Below are 26,792 nucleotides of genomic sequence, written 5' to 3' on the forward strand. Positions count from 1 at the left end.
GGCTGAGTCAAACCCCCAACCAGGATTAAAACTCGCAACCTTCTAATTTGCGAGCCTCTCATTCGACAGCTGAGCCACTTGCCCAGATCAAGTGCACGTTAAATAAGAGTATATAACAAATCATGTCCGTTACCAAAAACAGGCAAAGAAAGACCAAAAGAGAAACAGAATAAGAGTGTGAAAGAAAGTAAAAAGAAAAGAGAGAGAGGAAGTGAGCGAGCGAGTGAGAGATTACGGAATAGGCCCACTTGACACGCGCATGCAGCAGAGATCCGATGTGATGCTAGAAATCAAAAAAGAAAAAACGGGTGGGTTAAAAGCCAGGGTGCCGGAGGTCCCCGTAGGCCTCTCCGTTGCTCCATGCCATGCACCGTGTACAGAGAGGAACTGGCAGACGGGGGTTGGCATGCCAAGTTGCCCACCGCCAGTTGCCTGAGTGAAAGAGCAGTGCTGCCCGATGCAGCAGGCTTGCAGCTTTTTGTTTTGTTTTTTGTTTGTTTTGCAAATCGAATTGCAATCTTAGGTCTACGGCGGTCTGAAATTTTGTTCGCTGTTAAGAAAAAACAATGCAAGTGGTTTTTCAAAAACAGGTCCGATCAGAAGCAGGATTTCAAAGTAAGCAGAAAAGTACCAACCCCAGTTCCTTGTACAAGTTAATGGTGTTTACAACAAACGAAAGGGGGGCGAAATGAAAGAACAAACACAAGGCAAACCCAAAAAAAGACAATAAGAATGATATCTACCAGACAATGTAGTTTGTTTACCATAGCGTGTCCAATGCTTGACAGCTTTGCAGAAAAGGGGGAGGAAAAAACAAAATTAAAAAACTTGGAACGAAACAACAATTTTTTGTGTTTTACTCAAAAAACATGATGGTTGCCAAGGTGTTAGTACATTACCAGGTTAAAGGTTAGTAAAAATGACACATTCCATGAATGAAATATGTTAGTCATCAAATAAGCATGTTAGTTAAACATAGAAAAGAAATGCAAACAAATTCTACAGGAACATAGCAGACCAACAGATAGGCCTAAAACAGACTCGTGTGACACAGCCAGTTTCATGAGATAGTCAGGATCTCGTTAGTCTGGTACTGAACAGAGATTTCTTACTTACTTTGAACCTGTATGTACAAATTTGGGCTTTGTTTTTCTTTGTACGCTTCTTCGGCTCAATTGCGAATGAATTGGGATACAAATTTTGAGCGGAACAAGTGATACTGGTAAAAAAAAAATGTATAGCTCTTTCAAAGTGAAATGGGTATTGGTTTTTAGCGACGCTTGTTTTTATTCCTCCACACCCCTAAAACGGCCAGGAAGATAAGCTCCACTTGCATGTGCAGCACGTGATGTGAATCGGCTTGCAAGCCACGTTGACGCAAGCAGGCACGGATAATGCAGTAAACGGCACATTCCACATGTATTCGAAAAGACCTCTTGGATGAAAAAAAAGCAACATGAAGCATTAAATGCTGAAAAAGAAACACAAATACGGCACAGGAAAATAACGTAAAACAGGAATATGATCGTAGGTGGTTGATGGATCACCCAGCCCACAAAAGGTCCCCAATTCTAGTGACCTCTCTGCCACTTGCATTGCTCTCTCACCCTTTCTGTCCATTTTTTGAAAAAAACACAACTGTTTTCGTGACACTAATTGCACAAATGTAAAGGCCCGCTCCACCAATTAAATCCCAACCGTCAAGAGAGAATAAGAGAGGTAAGGAGACCTCAAAATAAACTGTTAACAAACACGACCTATGATAAATGAATAGGTAAATCTTCATGAATGCCACATTTTGTGCACTCCATATTGTGTTAATGTTATGCTTAAGACATTTTTTTTAATGAGAAAATTCATAATGCTACCAACACTTTCCCAAAAAGTGGGACTCAAAATATGTTAAACACTTTGCAGTCTATATATATTTTTAAGTGGAAATATAGTTATTTAATTTCAAGTGGATTCTTTTTTTCCCAAATTACTTTATAATAAACTTGGAAAAATGTACAATAATTCACTGAGGTTTCATTATTGGACTTCTCAAATCCAATTAATTTCAGTTATGTAAAATACAAAGCGATAGTGAAGATGGTGCATGTCTTGTTTTAAACCAAGGTGCCATCTAATTAATAAAGCGAGTTCTGATGTCCTTCAATGTAAGTGTGTGTAATACAATTGCATTCGAATTTTTTGTACAACAAAAAAACCGTACCAAGTGCATGTTTTCTGAAAACGGCGCTCTTTTAATACCATTTTGACATTATTGCATTGTTTTGAACGACCTTCGTGGAAAAAAGTTAATTTTTTCCCATCAGTAACGACACTCCACAAACAGCTTGCATGCAGGACACTTCCAATCCCTTCCTGGCAAAGGCTCTACCGCTTCATCCACATCCCTCAGCCCTACCTGACGCAGGTTCCGAGTCACTTTGACATCGTGCCAGTTGTTGTCGTTGAACTTTCCCGTGACGGGCTCAACGAGGGCCTCGAAAGCACCCGAGCCGAGGTTTATAACGAGCGAGACGGCGCCGTCCTTGAGGGCTAGATTCACATAGTCGGCTGCCTTGCCGGTGTGCAGGATGAGGCCATTGCGTTGCAAGGTCTTGAAGGACAGCGTGATCTCGTCGCTGCTGCTCTGAATGGGGTTGTTGGCCAGGTCATAGCACAGGTATTCGGCGCCTTTAAATGTGGCCATGCTCTCCTCGCGAGCTGCAAGAGACAACCGCGACAACAAAACAAACGTGAGGCTGTGATGAAGGCGGTAACCGACGACCAAATTGTGACTGTCAGCGTTCCGTGTTGACTGCGTCCGTGCGAGCTTGTCTCCAAGGTGTTGTCACAGCTCCTGTGTCACACACACGCACTACCATGGTGCCAGTTTCCAAGATGGCACGTCTTCATCAGGTGGAGGAGGAGGAAATATTACGACTTTATTTAAAATATGATTAACTGTTCACGGTTATGGTGTTAATTGGCATTGTTATCACGTGACAGCAACAGTTTGAAATAAGAGGTTATCCCATTCCCAATAGCGAGGTAAAGCATTGAAATATATTTTCGAATAGGCATAGGGTAGTTATTTCCAATTCATGGTGCAAGATAATTATGCTATAAACTACAATGACACATCAATTGCGTGAATTGGAATTTGGTGTATTTTTTTATTACAGGTATTCATAGCACATTTTACATTATATTATTTGTTTAAACATATATATTTTACCAAGTACTTACTGGGGTTAAACCTTCCTCTTTAAAAAAACTCAACACTGCAATTCATTGGCTTAACAAAAAAATTGGAAATATAATGATACATTTAAAACATACAGGTTATGCCAACAATCTGTAAACATTTTTTCACAGTAATTTATATTGTCATGTCTTACGTTGCATTCCTAAAGGTATTGTTTGTGCCAAAGCAATGTCCTTTCCAATTAATGTAAAAAAAATGAAAACTCCTTCATACATACTGAGAATCACAGTACTCTCTGAAAGAAGCTCCCAGGAAACTATATTTCTCACCCTTAAATCATTTTATTTTCAGTGACATTTTCTATTGTGACTTAAAGCTTTCGTGACTGCAGGAATTCATATTCTTTGGGTCTTTCGGTAAAGTCGCGTAGATAGGTTCAAAGAAAATTACGAAAAATAACAAAAAACTACGTTTCGATTGCAACACAAGCGGTCGTCATCAGGAAAAGGGGGGTGAGCTTCTAAAGGTAAACTGTTTATAAAGGTTTGAAATGGGCGTCGCCCAAATGTCAGCAGCCAATGTTAATGTAAGTGGTGGGCAGCGACTGCGGCGGTGGTGGGTTTTCCACCAATCAAAGGGCTGCCAGGGTAAGAATTAGCATGTTAATGGCCGTTTGCCGAGCATCCTCCACGGCGAGCGTGCCGAGGTGGCTATGTTAATGCGAGAGATTAGCATGTTAATGTGAGAGATTAGCATGTTAATGGGAAGATCGCCAAGCAGCAACCTCGAGGATGGCACGCGAGGTCGCTGTCTTAGTATGACAAATTTAATCTGTTAATGTAAAAAAAATCAGGGAGCCGAAAATAACAACTAACATCGGAAGGTGGTAGGATGTGAACATCACAGCCAGTTATGACTTAAACTGGTTAATAACGTCCTTACAATGATTGCTCAGTTTGTACCCATCTTCTCGGTTGAAATTGTGTCTTTCTCTAAAACGAAGGTACTTTGCAAACCCACTGGCTATCAACAAAGATTCGTTCGTGATTCCATCCATATATATAGACACAGACACAATTATTTCCTGATGATGACCGCTTGTGTTACGATCGTAACGTCGTCGTTTTTTTGTTATTTTCTTTGAAACTATCTACGTGACTTTACCGAAAGACCCAAATAATATTTTCTATTGTACTTTTACGTGAATAGAAAATCAAATAAAAACATTCTGTATTGCCATAGATAATTAATAAAACATAAAAATTACTTCTCACAGTGCTGGCAAAATAAATCGTACTTTCAGGTTTCTTTTAGTCATATGCATTTTCTACAACAGGCATGTCAACCAATACAGCGATATAAAAGGACAATCTCAAATGTCATGCCACTTTCTAATGTATCATACAGGGTTAAGCGAAACGACTCTAAAGAAATAAATAAGATCCTTAAAAAAATTGCTCGCAATGAAATGGCTATGACTAGAACCACGGTAATAAAGGAAGAGTGAATGACATTAAATATTGGGGAACAGATGTAGCAAACTAATTATTCACACTTAATGACAGCATAACTTTAAATGGTCCCAGAAGCAAGGGAGATGTCTACATGAAAATGGCATGAAATCCATGAAGTTTTATAATCTCCATGGAATCATCATATATTGTGTCTCATTATAAGAGTGTATTTTTTTCTCCAAACGTGGCATATAACTTATCCGAACAGAGCCCATCTCCAAGGTAATTGTTTTACTTAACTTATCCACCAATAAGCATAGATCCATTCTCTTTTCACATTTAAATTACAATATCAGAATCAGAATATGTATTTATTCTGGAGGAATCCGATGAGCTATCAAGATCTTTTCCACAGTTGTCCATATATTGTAGTCCATCGGCCTATTGGCTTTCCAGACCAATCTTATCATGCAGTGTTTGTTTAAGCAAGAAAACTCCGATTTGACCTTTTTGGTCAAAACCAGTCCAGACCTTAAACATATGCTGCCTGGTTTGGAAAGCCAATGGGCTGCTGGACTAACATAATTATTTATATTAAAAACTAATTTCTTTACAACTTATTTTTGTGTTTAGTTTGTTGTCCTTCCCCCGCACCTCTGATTCGCACGGTTAGCTACATATGGTGCGAAAGAAGTAAAAATACATGTATACAAAACACAAAACGGAGTATTTCTTATTTATACGTTTACCCATAATGCGTCACAACAACATGTAATAGGTCGGTGTGCAAGAACAATAATCTATGTTCACATACATGATCAGTTCCTAACAACCAGAAATGCATGTTGACAATGTTTGAAATATTTTCCAACATGTAATTATTTTGCAACTTATCTTCTCATCACGGTGTTACAAAACCAACAGTCTGCTTATTGATAGGCATTCAGTGATAGGTTATATCCTTCATGGCCACACAAGTGACCTCAATCATGAGACAAATCCTTCATCTATTTGGCTTCAGGCATCCTAGGACATGCAGCAAATGTTTGTAATCATATTGGCCGAAAACACAGTTACTCTCTTATATGTTCTGTTGTCAATATTTCATATATTCACTTGTGATCTGAAGTTCAACTACTTTGATGGTTGGTTAGTTTAACCATAGTACGACTAAGCCCATTACAATTTGGTTTAAAAACTAAATGCCACATGTAATGCCCTGGCAACATTTTCAAAAGTCGTGCAATGCAATGGACATTGAAGTGTGGCATGCAAAATAATACTACTACTAAATGTCCCCTTTTCAGAATACATTCCCATTACAATGTAAATTTAATATATGTCTTGAGGGCTTGTGTTTTTTATTGCATTAAACAACTTGAGATCGACTTTTTTTAAAAGCTAACAAATAAAACTGTATTTTTCTACACTTTAAATCCATGATTTTTTTTTACACATTATACGTTGCAGTATTATTAAATAGCTAGCCTAGAATAGCGTTACATTTACAATTGAGAAATGAAAGGGAGTTTATTATTTATTATTTATGTATTTTTTCCGACTACCTTACCAATTATAATATAATCTTAAACTATGCTATCAACATTAAGGCACACGGTGAAGTCTCTATAAATGACACAAGTGAAAAATGCACGTTCATATTGTGGCAGCTGGAAGGCAGGACGGACCACAACCTCGATGGGATGACCTTGTTAAGATATAATTCGGAGGGTGGGGGAGAAAACCGAACAAACTAATGGTTATCTGAAAGTGATCTTGGGAGACAATGTTCAAATGAGAACCGCTTGACAGTTCGTATGGCTGTAGGCTACAATTAAATAAATATGATCGCAACATTCATGATGACAGGAGTTGAAAGCAATGCTGATAATCAGCGCAAGACGATGCATCGCATTACATATTTTATCGCTTAGTCAGTGAGCAGTATATTAAACACATGTCTAATACCTGGTTTAAAAATATACTTGATATTCCACATATATTGTACATTATATACCCTAACCCCAATGTGGATTTTGTTCTGGCTACAGTACCCCAGAGGAATGATCATGGCAACACACTGGCACTAATTACACAGTCACACCACGAAATCTAGTAAGCGCCTCATTATACATGCTTGCTGCACAACGGAGTAAAGATGGCACACAGTGCTGCCATTATCCTTCATCATTAGCTTCTACTATAAATGTTGTAGTGAGGACAAATCAAGGGATGTCTGGCATGCCATACTGTAGCTTAATTATCGGTAGAACCTTGCCTAGCCAAACGAACGTTTGATGTGAAAACAAACAGCAAAATAACCCCGCACATTCATTATAGCAGGCAAGAGAGTGGAACGCGTTTTGATCAAATGACTCTGGTTAATTACATCTTATGAAATGTCAGGAAATGAGTAAACAAAGATAAGACCCGAGGTGAAAATTCACCCTGGCCTTAATTTCACTGTAGTAACTCTTGTGTTAGTGTTTCGATGCCACTTTTGACACCACTGGTGGGGGGGCTGGGGCGGGGGGGCTGCTGCTCAGATTTTCCGCCTCCATGAGCTTCTATTCTGTGCCTCTATTCTCGTCACATCCACGATCCTCATCATGTCTCATTCCACCACATACTCCCATCCGCCTCAGCTTCGGTCTCTCTTCCTCTCCTGCTGCTGCTGCTGCTGTTGTCATATTCACCGGATCATATCTCCATAGCCCTCCTTAAGGGCATCGTCTCTGTTAGACCGCATACATGTGACCTTATTAATATATTCTTGAAACAATATTCAATGGGATATATCGATATATTTATTTTCTTTTTTACAAATGGTTAGTGCCTCGAAACATGCATTACGCAAAATGAAATGAAGTACACGTTTGCTCTTGTGCGGGAAATGTCGCATTGTGTAGAAAAAACTCCACTCATTTGACTTTGTTCGTGAGCTCACAGTCGGCTTGCATTATTTATGGTTACATGAAATCTCATTATCACATTAACTGGTTTAATTAAATATGTTTCACACATCAATTGCCGAATGGGTTACATTTGCATGGGGTACATTAGTAATGCTTTAGAGGGTAACAATATAATTATCATGCATATCAATGTCTGTTGCTTTGTAATAAAATCACAATTGTAAAATACAACAATATTATATATGTCATTTATCAATAACTACCTCGCCTGCTATGCAAGAGATTTTTCTCCGGGTCCTCTGGTTTTTCCCTCCACATTTAGAAGCATACCTTTTCATTATTTGGCTGAAAAAAATTCCACATGATAAGCCACTGTATAGGTCATTAGGCCTTACTTGGTGAGATAAAAAAAAGTTGTAGTTTACATACATATTTATTTATATCTCGATATATTGTTTCTCCAAATATCTATGACCTATGTATTACAAAATATATTTGAAAGCCTCATGACGATACATCCTCGTGCAGAACATTTATTCTGTGCAATTGCACTCGTGTGGCTAAAATATGCCCATTATCTATATAACATAATGACGTGGCACTGTGACTGTCAAAGCACGAGATAAACAAAGTGTCGCACTCCAGCGGGAATACTAAATATCTTTGCCAAAAATCTATTGCACAGTCCATTAAATACTGTGACATTTTCATAATAAGTCTGTGTTAATTCAAAATGAGATCACAGAAATGAGTGAATTTCCTCTGTCATTTTTGCTTCCCACAATTGCTTGCTTTTGTGGGAAGTTGTTTTGGTGTTATCCCATGATTATTTTTGACACATTGTATATTGATTCTCCGTTAGTTATTTATTTGGTGCCGTGACAAAGGCATATTCCTAAACTTGTGGAGGACGCTGAAATGTCATTACAAAGTATAAAAATTGTTGATTTAATCAGAACAGACTGCAGCATCCTCTGGTGTATTTAAACTATATCTGTGATTCGCACCTTTGAAAACACGGCTTTCGATGGACGCGCTATTATTATGCAAGCGAAGGGCATGAAGAAGAACTGTGAAAGTTCGCAGAACTTTTCCACAATAATTTAACGCGTTTCCAAATGTCAATAGACAAAGACATGGGGGTGATGTAAATACCATTAAATGATGGCATTATATTAATGGAATGTTGTTTACCCTTACAGAAGCATGTATGTACTTTTTTCAGACACAAATACACTATGGGCAATTATAAATATATATTTGTAAAATATATAATAAACAATGTTAATACATGTTGATAAATGTGGCCAAAAATGTTATTTTGTAACCGTAACTGATAATGAAAGAGAAATACCATCATAATACAATTTAAAAAATTGAATGTTAAATCTATCAATGCTAAAACTGAATTGTTTTTAACATAAACACACTGGTGTTTTCGCGGCACAATGAGGACCACATAAATACATTTTAATTCCATGAAACAAATATATAAAATACGTCTTTGAAAACGATTTCATAAAAACACATTTTGCATGTCATGAAATTTGTGCAAGCATCTCCACTAACAATGGTCGTATAAAAGGGTGCGTAATAATTTCCCCACAATTCAGTATTGTAATTCAATTTAAACGTAGGTTTTTTTGTTTTAATAACCTTTTTTTTTTTTACAATGGTATGAATGTAGCGGGCTCGAGTGTCTGCTTTCATCCGTGCGCCGCGGCAGTAATGCGCATGGCTTGCGATTATATGGTCAAGTGTTCAAATCTTGCAAGGTAGTGGACTCGGTATCCCATCCATCCAGGGTTAATTTAAATAAGTATCACTTTGCAGGCAGGTCAGGAGTGCTTGTTCTATCTAAAAACTGAACACTGTCTCGGGAACGTGGAATTGTCACCGCCACCTCCGGGCTGCAGACTGGAGATGGGCACCAGCCTGTGCTCAATGTATTGGGGAGCCGCTCAGACTAATATCTGGGACGGGTCACATGAACTCATGGCACAGGACATACATGCATTACACTTGCGCTTCGTGCATGTATTGTAAGCTTGAGGATCAATATTAATCGATGAGTCGATACATTCAGTGTTCAATTTCAGCCGGAGTTGTCTGGGACTGAGCTCTAGAAAATTGTGCCCTGTCCCCACCGCTGTTCATGGTTGGGGCTGTTGGGGCAGCAATGGAAATGATTCCAGAGAAATTAGCACCTGGATGAATCGTTACACTCCTATATGAAATACATAACCCTACAAAGTGAAAATATGTATTTTGTGCACGCACCAACAATAGTCAAAGTGGCATTTGCTTTATAGCAATGCATGAAATAGCTGAATAATACAATATGACCTTTGGGAGGAGAAAACATCACACCGATCACACTTGGCTATGGAAATACATTGTACCAAGACTAACTCGCATAAACCCAGACCAAGTTCATGCCTCGCTGGTTATAAAATATGACCAACATCATGTTTAAACTTTAAAGGCTGGACTTCATGGTCCCTGCTTGATGAGTGATGAAGGGGTTCAAGTCAGCCATGCATGAATGCCAGCACATCTAAGAAGTATTTCCATGTTTTTATGAGGGCATACTCAGACTACTGTCATGCTGTGAGTGTGAATAAGTGATCAAGTTATGTGCAGTGTGCGAAATAGCTGTGAATTTGGGAGGCCTATGTCCAGCAGGGGATTGACCATGGCTGCTGATGATAATAATGACGTTATATCTACGGGACATTTTTTTTTCCTGTATCAAAATGGTGATATAATAAGTATCGGTTTGAAGCTTTCGTGACTGTAGGTATCCATACTCTTTGGTTCTTTCGGTAAAGCCACGTAGGTATAAAATAACGTCGTGATTTATATTATTTTATACCTACGTGACTTGACCGAAATAACCAAAGAGTAAGAAGTAGAGGCTTTACCCTGGGTTATTTCTAGAAAGGGTAAAGCCTATTCTCCTAATTAAAATACGTTTTCTGTGGGTGTAGTGTCATGCTCTTTCAACTGAAGACTGTTCTCAACCACGTCTGAACAACATGCTGAAGAAGGTATGGATATTTCCTTCACAGATGGAATATCAAGCGACTCACCAAACTACAAATGCAATGAGGAGCAAACCACCAGGCATATGTCACCCATGCCTGCCCAATACAACACGTGCATTTTCTGGTGGAACACGGGGACTGAACTTAGCTACCCGGATGCCGTGAAATGGCTTACAACATTACACATACAATTGCAGCTCATTGCCTTTTTTGAAACGCCATACGAACCCATACATGTATTGTTGTGATGATGAAATATGTCTGCAGTAAGAATTCCCAATAGTTTTACATTACGTTTGTGTCACTGTTTTACAGAAACGGACCATACAATTGGATTAATGGTTAAGAATACTAAATGATCTTGAGATGGGTGGGATATATATGTAGGATGGAGGAGTTATTCCAGGGGATACTGAACTTGTATATGAGAATATTCATTTTTTTGGTATATAAATTATGTTCCTTTTAATGACAAATAAACCATTATCAATAATACTGCAAAACAGTTTAAATGAAGTGTGAGGTCTTCCAAAGTTTTGCATGAAATAAAATAAAAACTAATGGCAAAAGTCAAGGTCAGTACCATATATGTTACCATTACCTTGGCATCAATCCTTTCCACTCGGTCCCATAGTTGTTGTTAAGTCAACACCCGGCTGTCAAAATCTGCTCTTAGAGAATCCACAATCTGCCTTCAGGTCTTCCCCTTGTTACAAAGTTGACATATGCTTGAAGGGCCACTCTTCCAGTCTCATTATCAACACCACCTGGCTTTGTCTTCCCTCTGGTCGCTGACTTCTAGTCAATGACCGAAGTCTGTCTTGGTAACATGCCCTCTTTCATACTGCACCCATCGCAAACATGGCTTTTCTAATTACATTGAAAGCTCTCTCCTGCCACATTATATTCAGAACTCAAAGTATGCTTCCATTACATTGCTAGCATACGTCACATTATGCATCTGTATTCAAATGCCAAAAATGTATGTGCTATTTGCTTTGTATTTAAGGTCCAAGATGCAGACCCATGCAATAATCTTGACATTGCTCTTGTTTCTAACGCTCGATCTTTTCATGTGAAAATCGACAAGCCTTGACTTATGACTAATGCCAAGTACATTTGTAAATCCATCCATGCACATTGCCATATTTATCATTTTGGTGTGATCTGCGCTCAAAAATGCTAAATAAGACTTCATGAAAATGTTCAATTGATCTTTCAACATAAGAATACACAATTCATTACAGCCAATGAAATGCATATTTCATGACCATAGGCAAAATCTTAAAACAAATCCATTCCATTAAAAGTTTGACTTGAAGTCTAAACGCTCTTTCTGAAGGAAAATAACCTCACATAATAAAAATAATGGAGTGTTTCTATATGAAATAATAACAAAGTATAAGACTTTACAAACATTACAAATAAGAAAACTATCAGGACTGCAATTCCTTTTCCTGGAATAAGACCATTTGTGTTTGCATTTTAAAACCATTTTCATGCACTCACAGCAATAATAAAATAACGTTACTGAAGACGTAACATTTTGGATTTGACCTTCAAAATGTAAACTATATTTGCAGTATGACAAAGCAATATTATTCCACTGCTGTAGTCTCAATATCCCATACTAGTTTAGGCCAGCATATGCAAGAAATCCTGTACAATTTTATCATCAGCACCACCCTATTTTTTTAGTTTTGGCTCTATCTTTTGAACATAGACGTCACATATATAATCTGTCACAACCTCCTTACTGAATTTAGTTTGGACGAAACTCTTTCAGTTTGGCTGATTGCGTCCTTTTCCTCCAGCCACGAACAGTCAGCTGTGTTAATTAGAATCTTCTCAGGGGGGAAATAATGACATTTTTAACAGAGTACTTCAGAAAAAAAAAGCATTTATCATTTATTAGCTGCAAACCCAGGGCAAACGATGACATGCAGACTAACGGCCTTATCTGCAGAGAAAGCATATTTCCTGGATGAATAATTAACACCAACAGCAGGCGTGGGAAAGTCTAGATGGCAGGCAAGGGAGCCTAAAATTTATGGTTATGCCCCCATACCAGCACCGTTTCCAGGGTATATGTTAACAATTGTTTGTATCAGATGTGGCACTTCCACTGGAGCTATATGTCCATCATTACAATTGGAGATTGTGCAGGATACATTGCTGAAAGAGACGAAGCCCGATGGACAACACTGGGGATACAATGGCATCCAAAGGAGGGAGAACACGTTCAAGAGGAAGGCCACCATGGAGACTTGAGCAATGAGATTAATTGATTGATACGTGTGTATGGATCGTGTTATTGTGGGATGATAAGAAATGGCAACGTTGTGGAGAGGCCTTCATCCAGAAGTGAATATATCTTGATTGATGATGATGATGATGAATACATTTTGTAGATACCATTGAATTACTGTCTGTTGTCATCTGGACACTACTGTATACTATTCTAATGAACACTGTGGCGAGATGTTGATATTGAAGACGCATATCTTTAGAACTGCATTCTGTGTTTAGTTTGTTGTCCTTCCCCCACGCCTGGGATGGACACCCTTTAAAGGTTTAATTTGATCGTGCTAATGTATTGTCTTTATTTGCTACGACTCGTTATACTAAATGCAACTCTAAGCGCAGGTTTAAAACTAAAATGGACGGAAACGCTCAATATGATTTAATAATATTCAACACGCATTGTACAATCTGCTTTCCAGTTCCAAGGTGGTCTCATAGAACGCTCCCCTTAACCCAAATATGGACTGTCGATAGGCCTCTTCATTCTCTGTGACAATATTAAAGTTGAGTGAACGTAGAGCAAATGATACACGGCTAACAACCATGTTTTGTCGACTACAAAGGTGTCGCTAGTGTGCTGTCGCACCACGATGACCTTTGCTTGAAATGCATCAGCGTGGAAATGTAGACGTTCTATTGACAGGTAATGAAAACCTAATTTAGTTGCCAGCATACAAATTAGAGCAAGGAGAAAATGTCACTTGCCACAGAGAGTGCTTAAAGTATCCATCCAGGCAGTCGGGCTTGATAAGACGAGCAGCTCGCAATCACAAGGTTACGAGTTCTAATCCGAGTTGGGGTTGCTTTAAAAAAAAAAAACACTTCTTATGCTGAGTCTTGATTTGAAGCTTTCGTGACTGCAGTAATCCATACTCTTTGGTTCGTTCGGTAAAGTCACGTAGGTAGAAAAATAAAACAAAATAAAAAATAATATATCACGACGTTTCGCTCGCAACACAAGCGGTCGTCCTCGGGCAGAAACAATAATTGAGCAGTGGAACTGCTGAACCAGCGAGAGAGCTGTTAGCCCGTTACAACAAGGTTACATATATATATATATAACCTTATATATATATATATATAACCTTATGCTGAGTGTGTGCTGCTGCGGAAAAGCGCTCTATAAATTCATTGATTATTATTCTTGAACTCATCATCACACTGGGGTCAATAAAATATGTACCAGTTTGTGGGCAAGTCAATTGCAGCTGTCCTATGGATAAACTCGCCCCTTTTTTAAGAATGTGGAATTTTCGCTAATGTCTCAGGGTTGTAAACAGGAGATGAGTACTGCATCAATGTTCATTTGAGACGGAAACCACTTTGACTTTATTTTGAATATTAAAACGATAAAGGTGAAAATTAGCAATTACCACTGCTGATGGAAGTCTCCATTGAAGGCAGCTCTCGGGAGCTCCTCTAGAGGGCACTTAGCCTACTCTTCCACACTGGCTAGATGTCTTAGAAGACGTGGGAGTACCGACAATGTATTTAAATAACAACTCAACCCGTTCTAATTGGAATGCGGGATTATAAACATTACATGTATTTACCAAAATGTAAGAATATCATCATCATTATATTTTTTTATGGAATAATCACAAGACAACTGTTATCATGTGTTGACATTTTTACAATTCATACATTACGACTTTAATTAAATTACTGCCTAAAATATGGTGGGCTAAGGCCAGTTCAAGACTCATCGTTGCAGTTGTTGAGTGGAATAATGTTAAGTGCCTTGCATTTCTGGTAGCATCTACTTTCTAGATAGGATAACAAATTCATCGGGGTTTCTTAGTTGTATTCTAGATGAGATTAATTTGCATTATTAAAGTCCAGATACAATCAGGGAAAGAAGCCATTTCATCATTTATGTCTCTCAAACATTAGTGTTCACCAGAGGTGTGGACTCGAGTCATGTGACTTGGACTCGAGTCAGACTCGAGTCATGAATTTGATGACTTACGACTCGACTTGGACTTGCATAACAATGACTTTGTCCCACCTATGAGATGTGGACTCGAGTCATGTGACTTGGACTCGAGTCAGACTCGAGTCATGAATTTGATGACTTGCGACTCGACTTGGACTTGCATAACAATGACTTTGTCCCACCTATGAGATGTGGACTCGAGTCATGTGACTTGGACTCGAGTCAGACTCGAGTCATGAATTTGATGACTTGCGACTCGACTTGGACTTGCATAACAATGACTTTGTCCCACCTATGAGATGTGGACTCGAGTCATGTGACTTGGACTCGAGTCAGACTCGAGTCATGAATTTGATGACTTGCGACTCGACTTGGACTTGCATAACAATGACTTTGTCCCACCTATGAGATGTGGACTCGAGTCATGTGACTTGGACTCGAGTCAGACTCGAGTCATGAATTTGATGACTTGCGACTCGACTTGGACTTGCATAACAATGACTTTGTCCCACCTATGAGATGTGGACTCGAGTCATGTGACTTGGACTCGAGTCAGACTCGAGTCATGAATTTGATGACTTGCGACTCGACTTGGACTTGCATAACAATGACTTTGTCCCACCTCTGGTGTTCACTTTTCACAATATTTCCACGTGCAATTTGGCAATTGCATTCAGCATCCGAAATGCATGGTTTCCTCCCGCGATCCAGAACTCAGACCTACTTAGTAATTTTACAACACAAATAATTTCTCTCATACCTCACACCCCAAACAAAAACCTGGTAATTTGCCACAATTTATTCAATTTGGTGTTTCTCCAATATAAACAAGGAGCGTGAAACTAAACTTACAGGTTACAATTCAAACGAACTTATTTTGGACCTTTCAGATATAACAATATACATTGCAAATTGCAAACATTGTTTCGCTTGTAACTATCATTTTCTCGAATCAATCAATGTATTAAACATATTTTTTAAAATCAAATTACAGGCACATTTTGCGGTAACAATACACAGGAGTAAACAATTCACATGCATCTTCACTACATCAATGCCATTGCTAGATGGGAATCTAAACTGCTCACGTTTGATAAGAGGGCAACGCGTGTGACAATTGCTGATGACCTCTTGAAATATTATGGAGGCAGAATGGTTCCCAGTAAACATTATCACGTGTGACAAGACACACACATACACACATCACTCTCTCGAGTTTAAGCGATCATGCGGTAGCGGCATGGCAGGCAATCGTTTCCATTTGCCTCGGCCTCTCAAGTAACACCTCGGAGGCAGTATCTCCCAAACAGAGGACACTGCGAAATAAGAGCCGGGAAGCTGAAATATAATTGCACGCCTGAACATGTAACGTTTATGCTGCTGTAATATGGAATGGTAAATAGCGGAGATAAGCGCATGCCTTCAGCATATCACCAAAGTGTCTGCTACGTGTAATGCACACAATTTATACAGTTGGTTTGATCCTTCAAGGCCTTGATCCTCCTTCTCCCTGACCTCATATTCCCCTTACCTTCCTCATTTCTCCACTTCAAAAAGCACTGCCTTCTCTCTCAACCTCTCATGAATCTCTGCGTGATAGAACGTTGCTCTTTCTACCACAGTGTGGAATGTCCTTCCTTTGCTGTCTGGAGTTCAAGCTCGATCCCTTCTGTTGAAATCAAGATTAAAGCCACTTTCAATGTGAAGCTCATTAAAACTCCATTTATTCCCTGGGCTGTTTTCCTTCTTAGCATCATCGGCCATGATCAACCCACTGCTTGATTAATACTTCCCCAAACCATTAACATCTCTCTCGATCCTGCGACGCAGTAATCCACGTAGTACCTACTCAAGAGCTGATTTCAAATGTGTTCATGAATAATGTTTGGATACAACGTCTGTATTTTCCAATAATACTGAATTCCTGTACCCTCTCCCTTCCATGCAACATGTTTCTGTATTTTAATAAAATAATACATATAGAAGTTAATTTTATCGGACTACATTGATACAAAAAAGAATGTGCGCTACCACTTATCATATAAAAAAAATGTTGCGGCTTAATATAACGTATGCTGGAGCATTTCCAGAATTCACACCTACGACAAAGTATTACAAATGTAGATAACCCACATGGTCGATGAAGCCACAGAGGAGCGGGTAGTCATCATCATAATTATTAACAGATACGATCAATCCAATGCTGGATGAAGGCCTCGCCACATCGTTTCCATCCCTCATGATCTTGCGACGTCACAATCTATCTCGTTCCTGCAGATGAGCACGTGAGATAGTCTCAGCAGTCTCATCAAATCGGCCGTCATCCTTTCTCGTGACATGTCCTGCTGAAGCCCATTCACTTTTCTTCACAGTCGCTATGGTGATGTATATAATTTGCATGTGTCCTCTGATCATTGTGTCCCTATTCGTCTCACACGACAGTATATAGTTCCCAGCATGCATCTCTACACACAGTTTTGTTTTTCACTCATTATCAGTGTCCATGTTTCCAATCCAGACAATAGACACTGAATTTGATCTGATCTGCCTTTGAAAATTGCCGTCAATTTCTATTAAATATTTCTACAGCGCCTTGTGATCTCCAGCTGAAAGGCGCTTCAGAAGTGTAAACAGTTTTACATACTCTGATGTGTTCTTCCGATAATATATGGTTTTCTTGTTCGGCGAAATTGCTTTAAATGACTTTTGCATGCTTATATTTATATTGATAGCAACTTTATAACAATATTTGTGAAGTTATTCAATCATATCATGCAGTTGATTGTATTGGTTGTTGTAATAGCTGTCATCAGCAAAACGGAGGCGCTCAATACTACATCTCTTTATGTTAATTGCTTCGCATAAAAAGTAACTTCAAATATATCTGTACATAGCCGGAGTTACGGCGTATCTTCTTGCCTGACTCCTCTTCTGATTTGCATTTTGTTCCTTTCTACATTTAATATCGGTGTAGATAATTAACATTCATAAACAGTGGATATGTTTGATTATTTTGCCCCTTTTTGTTTAACCGCCTGGATGACTGCATCAGCCCCCATTGCATCGATTGCCATTTTCAATAGCCTACAATAAGGCAGGCGTGACGACATTTGATATTCACATTCCTTTTCACGGAGAGGGCAGAGATTGCACATCGGAAAGTATAAATCTTAATACAACAGTATTACCGTGGCCTCGAGAAACCCAACCTCGCTCAAAACCGACACAAGGCCATGGACACGAAGACGGGCTCCTTTGACCCCCCCCCCCACTCACGCAACGCACGCAATTGGCATTCTCGCAAACGGCACTGAAAATGAAAATGGGGAAACAACCCATCTCCAGGCGTACACAGCACGAGTTATGCACATGCCAAGACCTAAAAAGGAAAATCGTTTTCTTGTGATAACCACAAAGCTGGCCAGCTGCATTTGGGCCCGCCCAGCATTCATCACAGCAGATTGGCTGTTCTTAAGGTCATGAGTTCCAAATCATTTGGGCAAAGCCTCGACCATTTTGTTTCTCCAGATATCGATTGAAACAATGGCAACAAAGAACCTCAAGGTTGGTGTGGTGACCAATATTCTGCTGTCACTCATGAAAGCAATTCCAGGAGTACTCCTCTAAATCTCTCAATAAGTGAAACAAAAAAGATGCAAACTGTTTATTGAGTCAAAGTCGACTTGTTTTTTCCTGCACAATATGGTTTTGTGACGTCATGGCAAATAGTCGTGCCATGTAACTTGTTTGACTGCAATATGGGTACACAACTAAGCAGGTTAATTGAAACCACTCTTTAAATGTCGATGGTTTCGATGGGAGAAGTCGGTGCTTTGCAACTTGTAAAATTGTTAGGAAATTCAAAACAGTGTATTCTTTCAACAGTTTTGTGACACATCGTCGGGAACTGTCTGACTCATACAATGCACGTGCATTGAAGCTGCATCACTGTCAGTAGCGGGCATATTTTTATTGATCAGCACTGGTGTCAATCCCATGAAGCTGTTGTGCGAAATTATTCCCGTATATTATTTAATATTTTAAATTGACGATAGTAATTGTGTTTGTGCCATGAAGGGGTTAAGTGTATTTCACTTAACGAGTTTATTTGCTCGCTCGTTTATTTTCCTGTCATTACAAAAAAAAACGCAGCTTGCAAAAGTAGCCTTAGTGTGTGAGAAAATAACTCTTTTAAACATTGGCAGAACATATAACGGTACGTTTTTTGGGTAATAGATTTTGTCATTACTCCATCATGAAATAATTCCCCCAACAAGAATGCACAGCGGTATATAACTGCTTCAATTGGTAAGGATAACTGGCGTAATGGCACATTGGCGACAATTATGTGGGCGTTATAAACTTCGAACTAAACAATGTATCTATCCCATACAGTCGACTGTCAATATTGTGGTACCCGAAAGAAAAAAACAAGGAATAATTTAAACACATAATTTTGGCGAAAAACATATGTATGGGGGTGAAGATATACAATATGTTGTCTATTATTATTGATTCTTAAAGTAATTGGGTTTACTTCCCGACTCAATTGCGGTCACGTGGGCACTGAGTCGCTAAGGCTCGACGAGTGAGGAGCAGATAAGAATTAAGCAATTGTGGCTTTAAAAAATAATATTTTTTATAAGTCAATATTTTTTTGCAAGCACGGTTAATCCACAACTCGGATAATCCACCCATGGATAAAATATTAAATATACATGGGCATGAAGCAACCATTCTTTGGCCAACGCTGCAATTGGAGTGAGGAATTATAAGGTACACGTGGCCATATCGGTGTTGTGATTTTGTATGTGGAGCGGTAGTGTATGGGTCAGCCCACGAACTCGGTGACCCGAGTTTGATTCTCGCGAACGGCCAACATCAGTGACGATTATCTCAAGTGGAAATCAGCCTCCTCTAGGTCTACTTAGACTCAAATGCGAACCTGGTGCGGTGTGCCAATATCTGGTGCGGTGTGCCAAGCCTGGGGTGTGTCATTCAGACTCTGTCTTCTCGACAGACCTGTTCTCCACCTGAGGACGGCAGCTTGCCTTGTGGCCGAAACGTCGTGAGAATTTCGATTTAAAGCTTTCGTGACTGCAGGGATTAATCTTATTGTTTATTTCGGTAAAGTCACGTAGAAGGGAAGTAATAAAATAATAAAAATAAAACATAATATTATTTTCATTATTTTATTACTTCCCTTCTACGTGACTTTACCGAAACAACCAAGAAGGTCGTGAGAATTATTTTATTATGTTTTATTTTTATTATTTTATTATTTCCATTGTACGTAACTTTACCGAAAGAACCAAGAAGATATTTTCTTTGTTATGATTATGTATGCAGCCCACTCTTGTTTTATTCTACAAAGTGTCATGCTATTTTTTTGATATTGTGGAAATATATATATACACATTTTGAAGTGGAGGGGGAATTTAGTGTTCATATTTAGTGTTCATAGGTGCTGATATAGTATAGCAGTGTTCTTCATGCAAGGCCCGTGGGCCACTGGCAGCCCCTCGTGACCTTTGGTGCGGTCCCTGACATATGGACCCCGACAATACACAACATGTGAACCCCCCCCACCCCATCGTGCTGTCAAACCCAATGGTTCCAAATGTGTGGCGGCCCTCATACTGATGTCTTATCGGGGAAAGTGGTCCACGTCTGAAAATTAGCGAAGGACACTGTACTATAGTGGACACAGATGCAGTGAGCAATAAAAGTGGGATTTATTATTTGTTATAGGGCATGTTTCTAAAAAAAGGAATAGCGAACCGTAAAAAAACAAGAAAATTGCCCGACTATAATTTTGATGAGCTACAATTATTATCAAATGGCAACACCCAGTTCAGCACAGATTCCACATGGCACTGATTGCAGACTCATTTTAACTGATTAAATAAGTAGAGCATGTCACCATCAACATTCCCCTTGACCAGACACACGACTCGTCATAGCTGAAGAATATTAAGGAGACGTTTCCGGCATTATTTTTTAGCTGCCATCAGTCATTAATCATCATCATCGTCAGCCATAGACATTCCACGACTGGATGAAGGTCTCCCCAAGCCACCGACCACCATCTCACGATCAAATAATGTAAATAATTCACCCAGGATTGGCACTCCAACTATATAATTGCTGCATCTCCTTCATGCATGTCCTTTTGGATACATTCCATTCCTTGGCCGCAACTCCGTAATTATTCTCGATCACATGTAGATATACACATTTGCCATTGCTGATACACCACATGAAACTGTGTTTTCTGTAGCATACACACTGTATGCACCAGTCACAGCTGCCTTGGAATTTCCCACATTTATAAATGGAGCCAACGATATCATACCAAGAAATCCAGTGATGTTTAATTCTCTTAAAATATGACAAGGCTGACCCAGTTTCTATTACAGACTCTCCAGGTCTGCTGGGGTATTGCAATCTCAGGTGTTCACGCAGTCATAAAACCAGTTGCAGCAGTAGCAGCAGCATCGGCAGCATCTCTCTGACACTGCAGCTCGCCATTGTCATGCCTAACGTGTAGTGAACCAAAATGGTGGCAGCTCGTTTAAGATGTGCACACGTGTGTGTCAGCGTGTATTTATTTAAAATGTAGGTTTTCGTAGCCAATACAATTGATCAATATTTGATTTTTTGTTAGGTCATGCAGCAAGTTGTTTTATTACAATATTCTCCACAATGGCGATTTTTTTTAATGCACTCTATCATGTTCAATTATGGCTATTGTTTCAAAATGTAAGCTAATCTTTGCAATCCATTTCTAAATGCAGAAAAATATTTGTCTCTCTCCATGTGCCATGTCCCTTCTCAAAGACATCAGCGATAAAGGGCTTACTTCCATTATGTTCTGTACATGATGCTCCTCAAGAACTATGCATGAGATGCTCGCAGTTGCATCAAATTGTTAAAATGCCTTATTTACATAATTCGGTTTCTTCCCTGACTTCTTGCACCAATAATTTCCCCAGTAAAAATATTACATTCAGTCCTGTGCTTTTCTGATTACACGTCCAAGAAATCTAAATTGCCTTTCTCTAATTATAATTATTCGAGAGCTTTAACATTTGAGAAATGTGACTTGAGAATCGCGCTGTACACCTTGTACAGCAATATATGCTTATGTATTATGTATGAATGTATATGGAGCATGCATAACGGATTTATACATTTTTGTTCGATGGCAACTCACAAAGATCACCGACCTTCCAGGGACTGCACATCAGTATTGTTTGATGTTGTTCTTTTTAACTCGATATGCAAATAAATCCCACTATTTACCAACATTTTTCAGAAGTATGGAAACATCTAATGCTATGAATTATATTTATTTTGCAATGCCTGATTCAGTTATTTGTTATCTATAAGTAGTTAAAAATGTTGCTACACAAATTGGAATTACGCTCTGAAATGTTGCTTATTTGGCATAATATGTAACATGTTTACTTGGTAGAAAATGAATAAATGATGTTTATTTTGGCAATGACTTAGGGAGGCTCTCTTGCAGCAGTGGATTGATCGCAGCTGATGATGCTGAAGATGATAAATGTGTAACAATGTAAATTTTGGGTTTCTTTAACATATTCTCATATTCCCAGTGGCTGTATAAATTCACTTTCTCAGCAATGTAAATATGCACGATATTCCCATCAATGAGTGTGTGTGTAGAATACAAATTTCAGGCCCATCTAATTAGAATGCCCATTGCTTGCCAAAAATGCCTCTCACATCTGCAGATACATGCACATTCAAAATGTTTTTAAGGTCACGACTAGCTTATGAGTAATTCCACACAGTGCGCACAGTGAAATTTCAGAACATTTTCTTCAGTATTCAGCACACTTTAACATTAGTAACGGTGGCAGGAAACACAAATTATTCTGGCACATTCTATCGTCATAAAATACTTAATGCTACATTGTTTATGCTTAAATAACACAGTAAGTGTTGCACATTAACGTTGGTGGCATTTTTACGAATGTAAACTCTCATTAAATATTGTAAACATCATTTTTTTTGCGTATCACACTATGCACAGTATAGAATGTTCACGGCATTCCAGATACACTGACACATTACAAACGTATTTACGTTCGTTGTAAGACTCATCGATTTAAAATGTGATTTTCTAAGTGGAAACAGCAATGTGTGCTCGTGATTTCAAAGGAGGGTTCAAAGCAACCGCCAATGCATTTTTATCTTCAAGAGGATGAACGAGATTTTGATTTACATCATTTGGACGTGGAATGTGGTTTCTTCTGTAAGATGGATTTATTGATGAAATATTTACAGCAGGGGGCGACAGAACACAGTTATCTCAGCAATGAGTCGCTTTCGTCTGTTGGGAACGGCCAAAGGCATATGAAAGACCCCTAAATGACAATCATCCGTACAGAGGAAGACATAATTTATTTTTGGGTGATTTCAAATACTGTATATTTGCTGCTTGTTGCACTTGCAATTCATTAACAAAGATTAGAGCCCTGGTTTTTATATTTATATAGCAATATTAATTCACGTTTCTGAGGAATTATAAAAATATATATAACAAAACTTAATTATTTAGAAATACATTTACAATGCCATTGTGGATTGACTTTCTATTCAAATGTCATAGGTGTAGCCCCATTAAGTATTCATTAACAATGTAACCCGACACTATAATGTAATCAGGACACGTGGTCACTCTTTTAAGTGGCTATGTTATGCACACACATCGACATAGATTTCCCATTTGGCTTTAGAGTCTGTCATGGCAAGTGCTATTAGTGAGCACCTATTAAGGCTGATAAAGCAATTGAGCAGGTCATGTGGCTGTTACCATGCTTACCCGGTCGCTTCTATCTAAACAACACTGCCTTGGTGTAAGAGTCAGCACAATGGACTTGCATTTCATCTCCCGGTGTCACAGTTGAAGCAATGGAGTACGTTTCTTATATCCTGCCCCCCTTCCCACCGCCACCACCATATATGATCACCCAGCAGTGTAAATGCGTTCACCGCAGTCGGTCAGCAAGCAGATTGCATGTGGTGGGGTAACGCTTGGTTAGTCCTCCAAACCCTTCCAAAACGTCTTGCAAGCATGGGAGAGTTCGCAAAGTACCGCATATAGAGGTTTTCTGGAACTTCCTCGAGCCAACCGTGGCATGAGCAAGCTATTGCAGTACTGCACCGTTGCTTTGACCTTTAATTGACCAAGTGGAGGCTCAGGTCAGTATCCAATACACATATTCATTGGTATTCTTCATTGCCAGGAATTAAACCTATTCTCTATAGATATAACACAAAGCAAAATATTGTGTCATTATAAGAGCTCTTCGATGCTGTATCCCAGAGCTTCCATTTCATACTCAAATTGCAAGATATGTTTTTGTTTTTTAAGCCTCTGAGAGCTAGACAGTGGAAACGAGACATTGTAGTTTAATAAATCCTTTCATCAGAGAGTTTCGTTCAATTTGCAAAGGTGTTTCGCTGAGCACAATTGAACTCCAACATTTCAGATGCCAGCTCAATATCATGATGAGTGGGCCATTCAAACCACAGTGCTTTTAAAAAAAAAGTCATCAATAGCTGCAATTCCACTCTTCCTTTATGAATAATACGATTTTTATATCGTAGGTCGAATAAAATCAGATTGTATTAAGTTGTCTGTAAAATCTATAATGTTTAAAAAGCAGCATTGTAATCATAATTATCATCCTATATTATCTATCCACTACTGGATAAAGGCCTCCCAATGTCATCACCATCCCTTATGGTATTGCGATGACATAATCCATCTTGCTCCTGCACGTGGGCTAATCTCATCGCTCTATCTCCATGATGGTCATCTTCTCAGGCCTCTTCCTCCTTTAGTTCCCATTCTCTAATTTCAATTTGCAATCGTCTCTCCAATTGGCCACAATCTCATCGATGATTCTGTCCTGACCAAGCTCACTTTATAAATGGTTTTGATTATTTATCAAATATGATTTGCAGGGGCTTGGATGTCTGTCATCAGTTTGCACTAAATCGAATGCCTTTTCATAGTCTATAATGATATTTAATAAATATATATAGGCTTTCGCGACCAATATTATTCATAATCAACGTTTTTGGGTTTAGAATTGCCCGATGATGCTGGATGCAATTACCAGCGAAACGTCGTACTCAAATTGTAAATGTTGTAGTTTTACGCTTCAACACACCGGTGGGCTAAAGCAGTTAACTATTTGTCTTTTGTCAATGTGACACTTTTTTACGGATTGGCCGTGTCGGGTGGTGGAGGGTTACGACACATTTATAAATAACGCGATCTAAACCCAAAAACGTTGATTATGAATAATACATATATGTTCGTTTTTCTGGAATCTGATTGATAATTAGTATGTGGTCAGTTGTAGAAAAACCTTTTTCTAAAGCCAGCTGGCTCACATGTTTTTGGTTGAACTCTAAATAATACACCATTCAATACTCTATAGTCTTTGTAATAGATTTATACACATGTGATAAAAACGATAATAGAGGGTTGTAATTCTTAAAATAACCCGTATCCCTCTTTGAATGGAAGAATTATTGACTAATCATCATTTCACAATTGAGATATTTCATTGGATTTTTTTGTAAATAGGTGCTTTCATTTTGACACAAACAGCTGGTCCCCAATCTTTGATGATGTCCACAGATATTCCATCGCGTTTGGAAGCTTTCTATATATGTTTTATATAATGAAGGGTAGTGGTTACTTCTTCAGCAGTGACATCTGGACCATCCTCCTTCCGTGAAACATATTTTCTCCACATTACATCAAAATGGGTGTCAATGTAAGGATAGGCAAAAGGTGCAGAGATGAAAGAATGATTGCAAATTTGACACCAAAGTGAGGAACGAGATTGAAAGCAACTACTAGAATTTGCAGCCAACTGGGACATCGAGATAATGAACATCATTTTTGAAAAGAATAATTCGATAAAATGGACATGGAGGGGTCCAAACTGAGGAAATGTAAATGAACTTGACTCAATCGTCATGGAAAAACCCTTGATTGTCAAAGTTTATGTCAGAAAATCACAGCTCATTATTGCCGAAGTAATACAAATGCAAAACAGTGAATGTAAAAATATAAAAAAAAATTAAATTACAGAAAAGTTCGAATCAACAGATTCACATTGCTAGAAGTGCAAAATGATTAAATGGATGTGACCATTTTAAATACTGATATGATCAACACTCTAACAGACAAAGTGCAGAAAGTTAGAAGCCATGTCAAACAATGGAAGAACAGGTGACCTGAAACCACAAAAATATGTTGAATAAAATAGAGATGTGAAAACAATCTTGATTTGAAACTTTCGTGACTGCAGGAATCCATACTCTTTGGTTCTTTCGGTAAAGTCACGTAGGTATAAAATAAAATAAATCACCTACGTGACTTTACCGAAAGAACCAAAGAGTATGTGAAAACAAATTTAGATGCCAAACAAAACATCAAATATAAAAACTTCCAAAAATCTGTTAGGAAAATAATGAGAAAGGAATAATAAAACACAACACAGACATGATTGAAGCTGCCATAACACATGGGGAGAGTATGCAGCAGCACAAATTGGATTGATGATTGTTAAGTCGCAAATCTTGAGAGAATCACAAAACTAGTGGAGGAAATCTCTCCAGATCTTTATAGCTCATGCAACATGTAAGTGCAATCATTATCTCCACTGTCACTGCTGGGTGTCGAGAAAAGGTAGCGTCTGTGATTTGTTTGCAAGGGAGTAGATATGGCGACAACCTCGGAGGATGCTACATGTTTTGATGTTGTGCTTTCAATGATTTATTACTGGAACAAAAACAAGAGGTTGGCCTTAATTAAAGCTTGTATCCGTCCTCCTTATACAGCATTTTAAGTGCAATTTAAATGAAGTAATGGAAATTTATGAC

The 26,792-nt window shown here is 38.6% G+C and overlaps 1 protein-coding gene across 5 annotated transcripts in view; it reads right to left on the reverse strand.

Moving 5' to 3' along the window:
* The window catches only part of LOC144719900 (neurexin-1-like), a 297,506-nt gene that overhangs the window by 184,067 nt on the left and 86,647 nt on the right, over nucleotides 1–26,792 (reverse strand). For 3 of the 5 annotated variants that reach the window (XM_078596212.1, XM_078596214.1, XM_078596211.1), the window contains exons 3-4: nucleotides 2,411–2,712; nucleotides 765–788 (exon numbers count right to left, since the gene is read on the reverse strand). In XM_078596212.1, the coding sequence (XP_078452338.1) occupies nucleotides 765–788; nucleotides 2,411–2,712 (326 nt within the window). The remainder of the gene's footprint in view (nucleotides 1–764; nucleotides 789–2,410; nucleotides 2,713–26,792) is intronic. The other 2 variants (XM_078596215.1, XM_078596213.1) reach the window with 1 other exon arrangement.

The sequence above is a fragment of the Lampetra planeri genome, chromosome 7 (assembly GCF_965212315.1).
Source record: "Lampetra planeri chromosome 7, kcLamPlan1.2.h2, whole genome shotgun sequence".
NCBI lineage: Eukaryota > Metazoa > Chordata > Hyperoartia > Petromyzontiformes > Petromyzontidae > Lampetra > Lampetra planeri.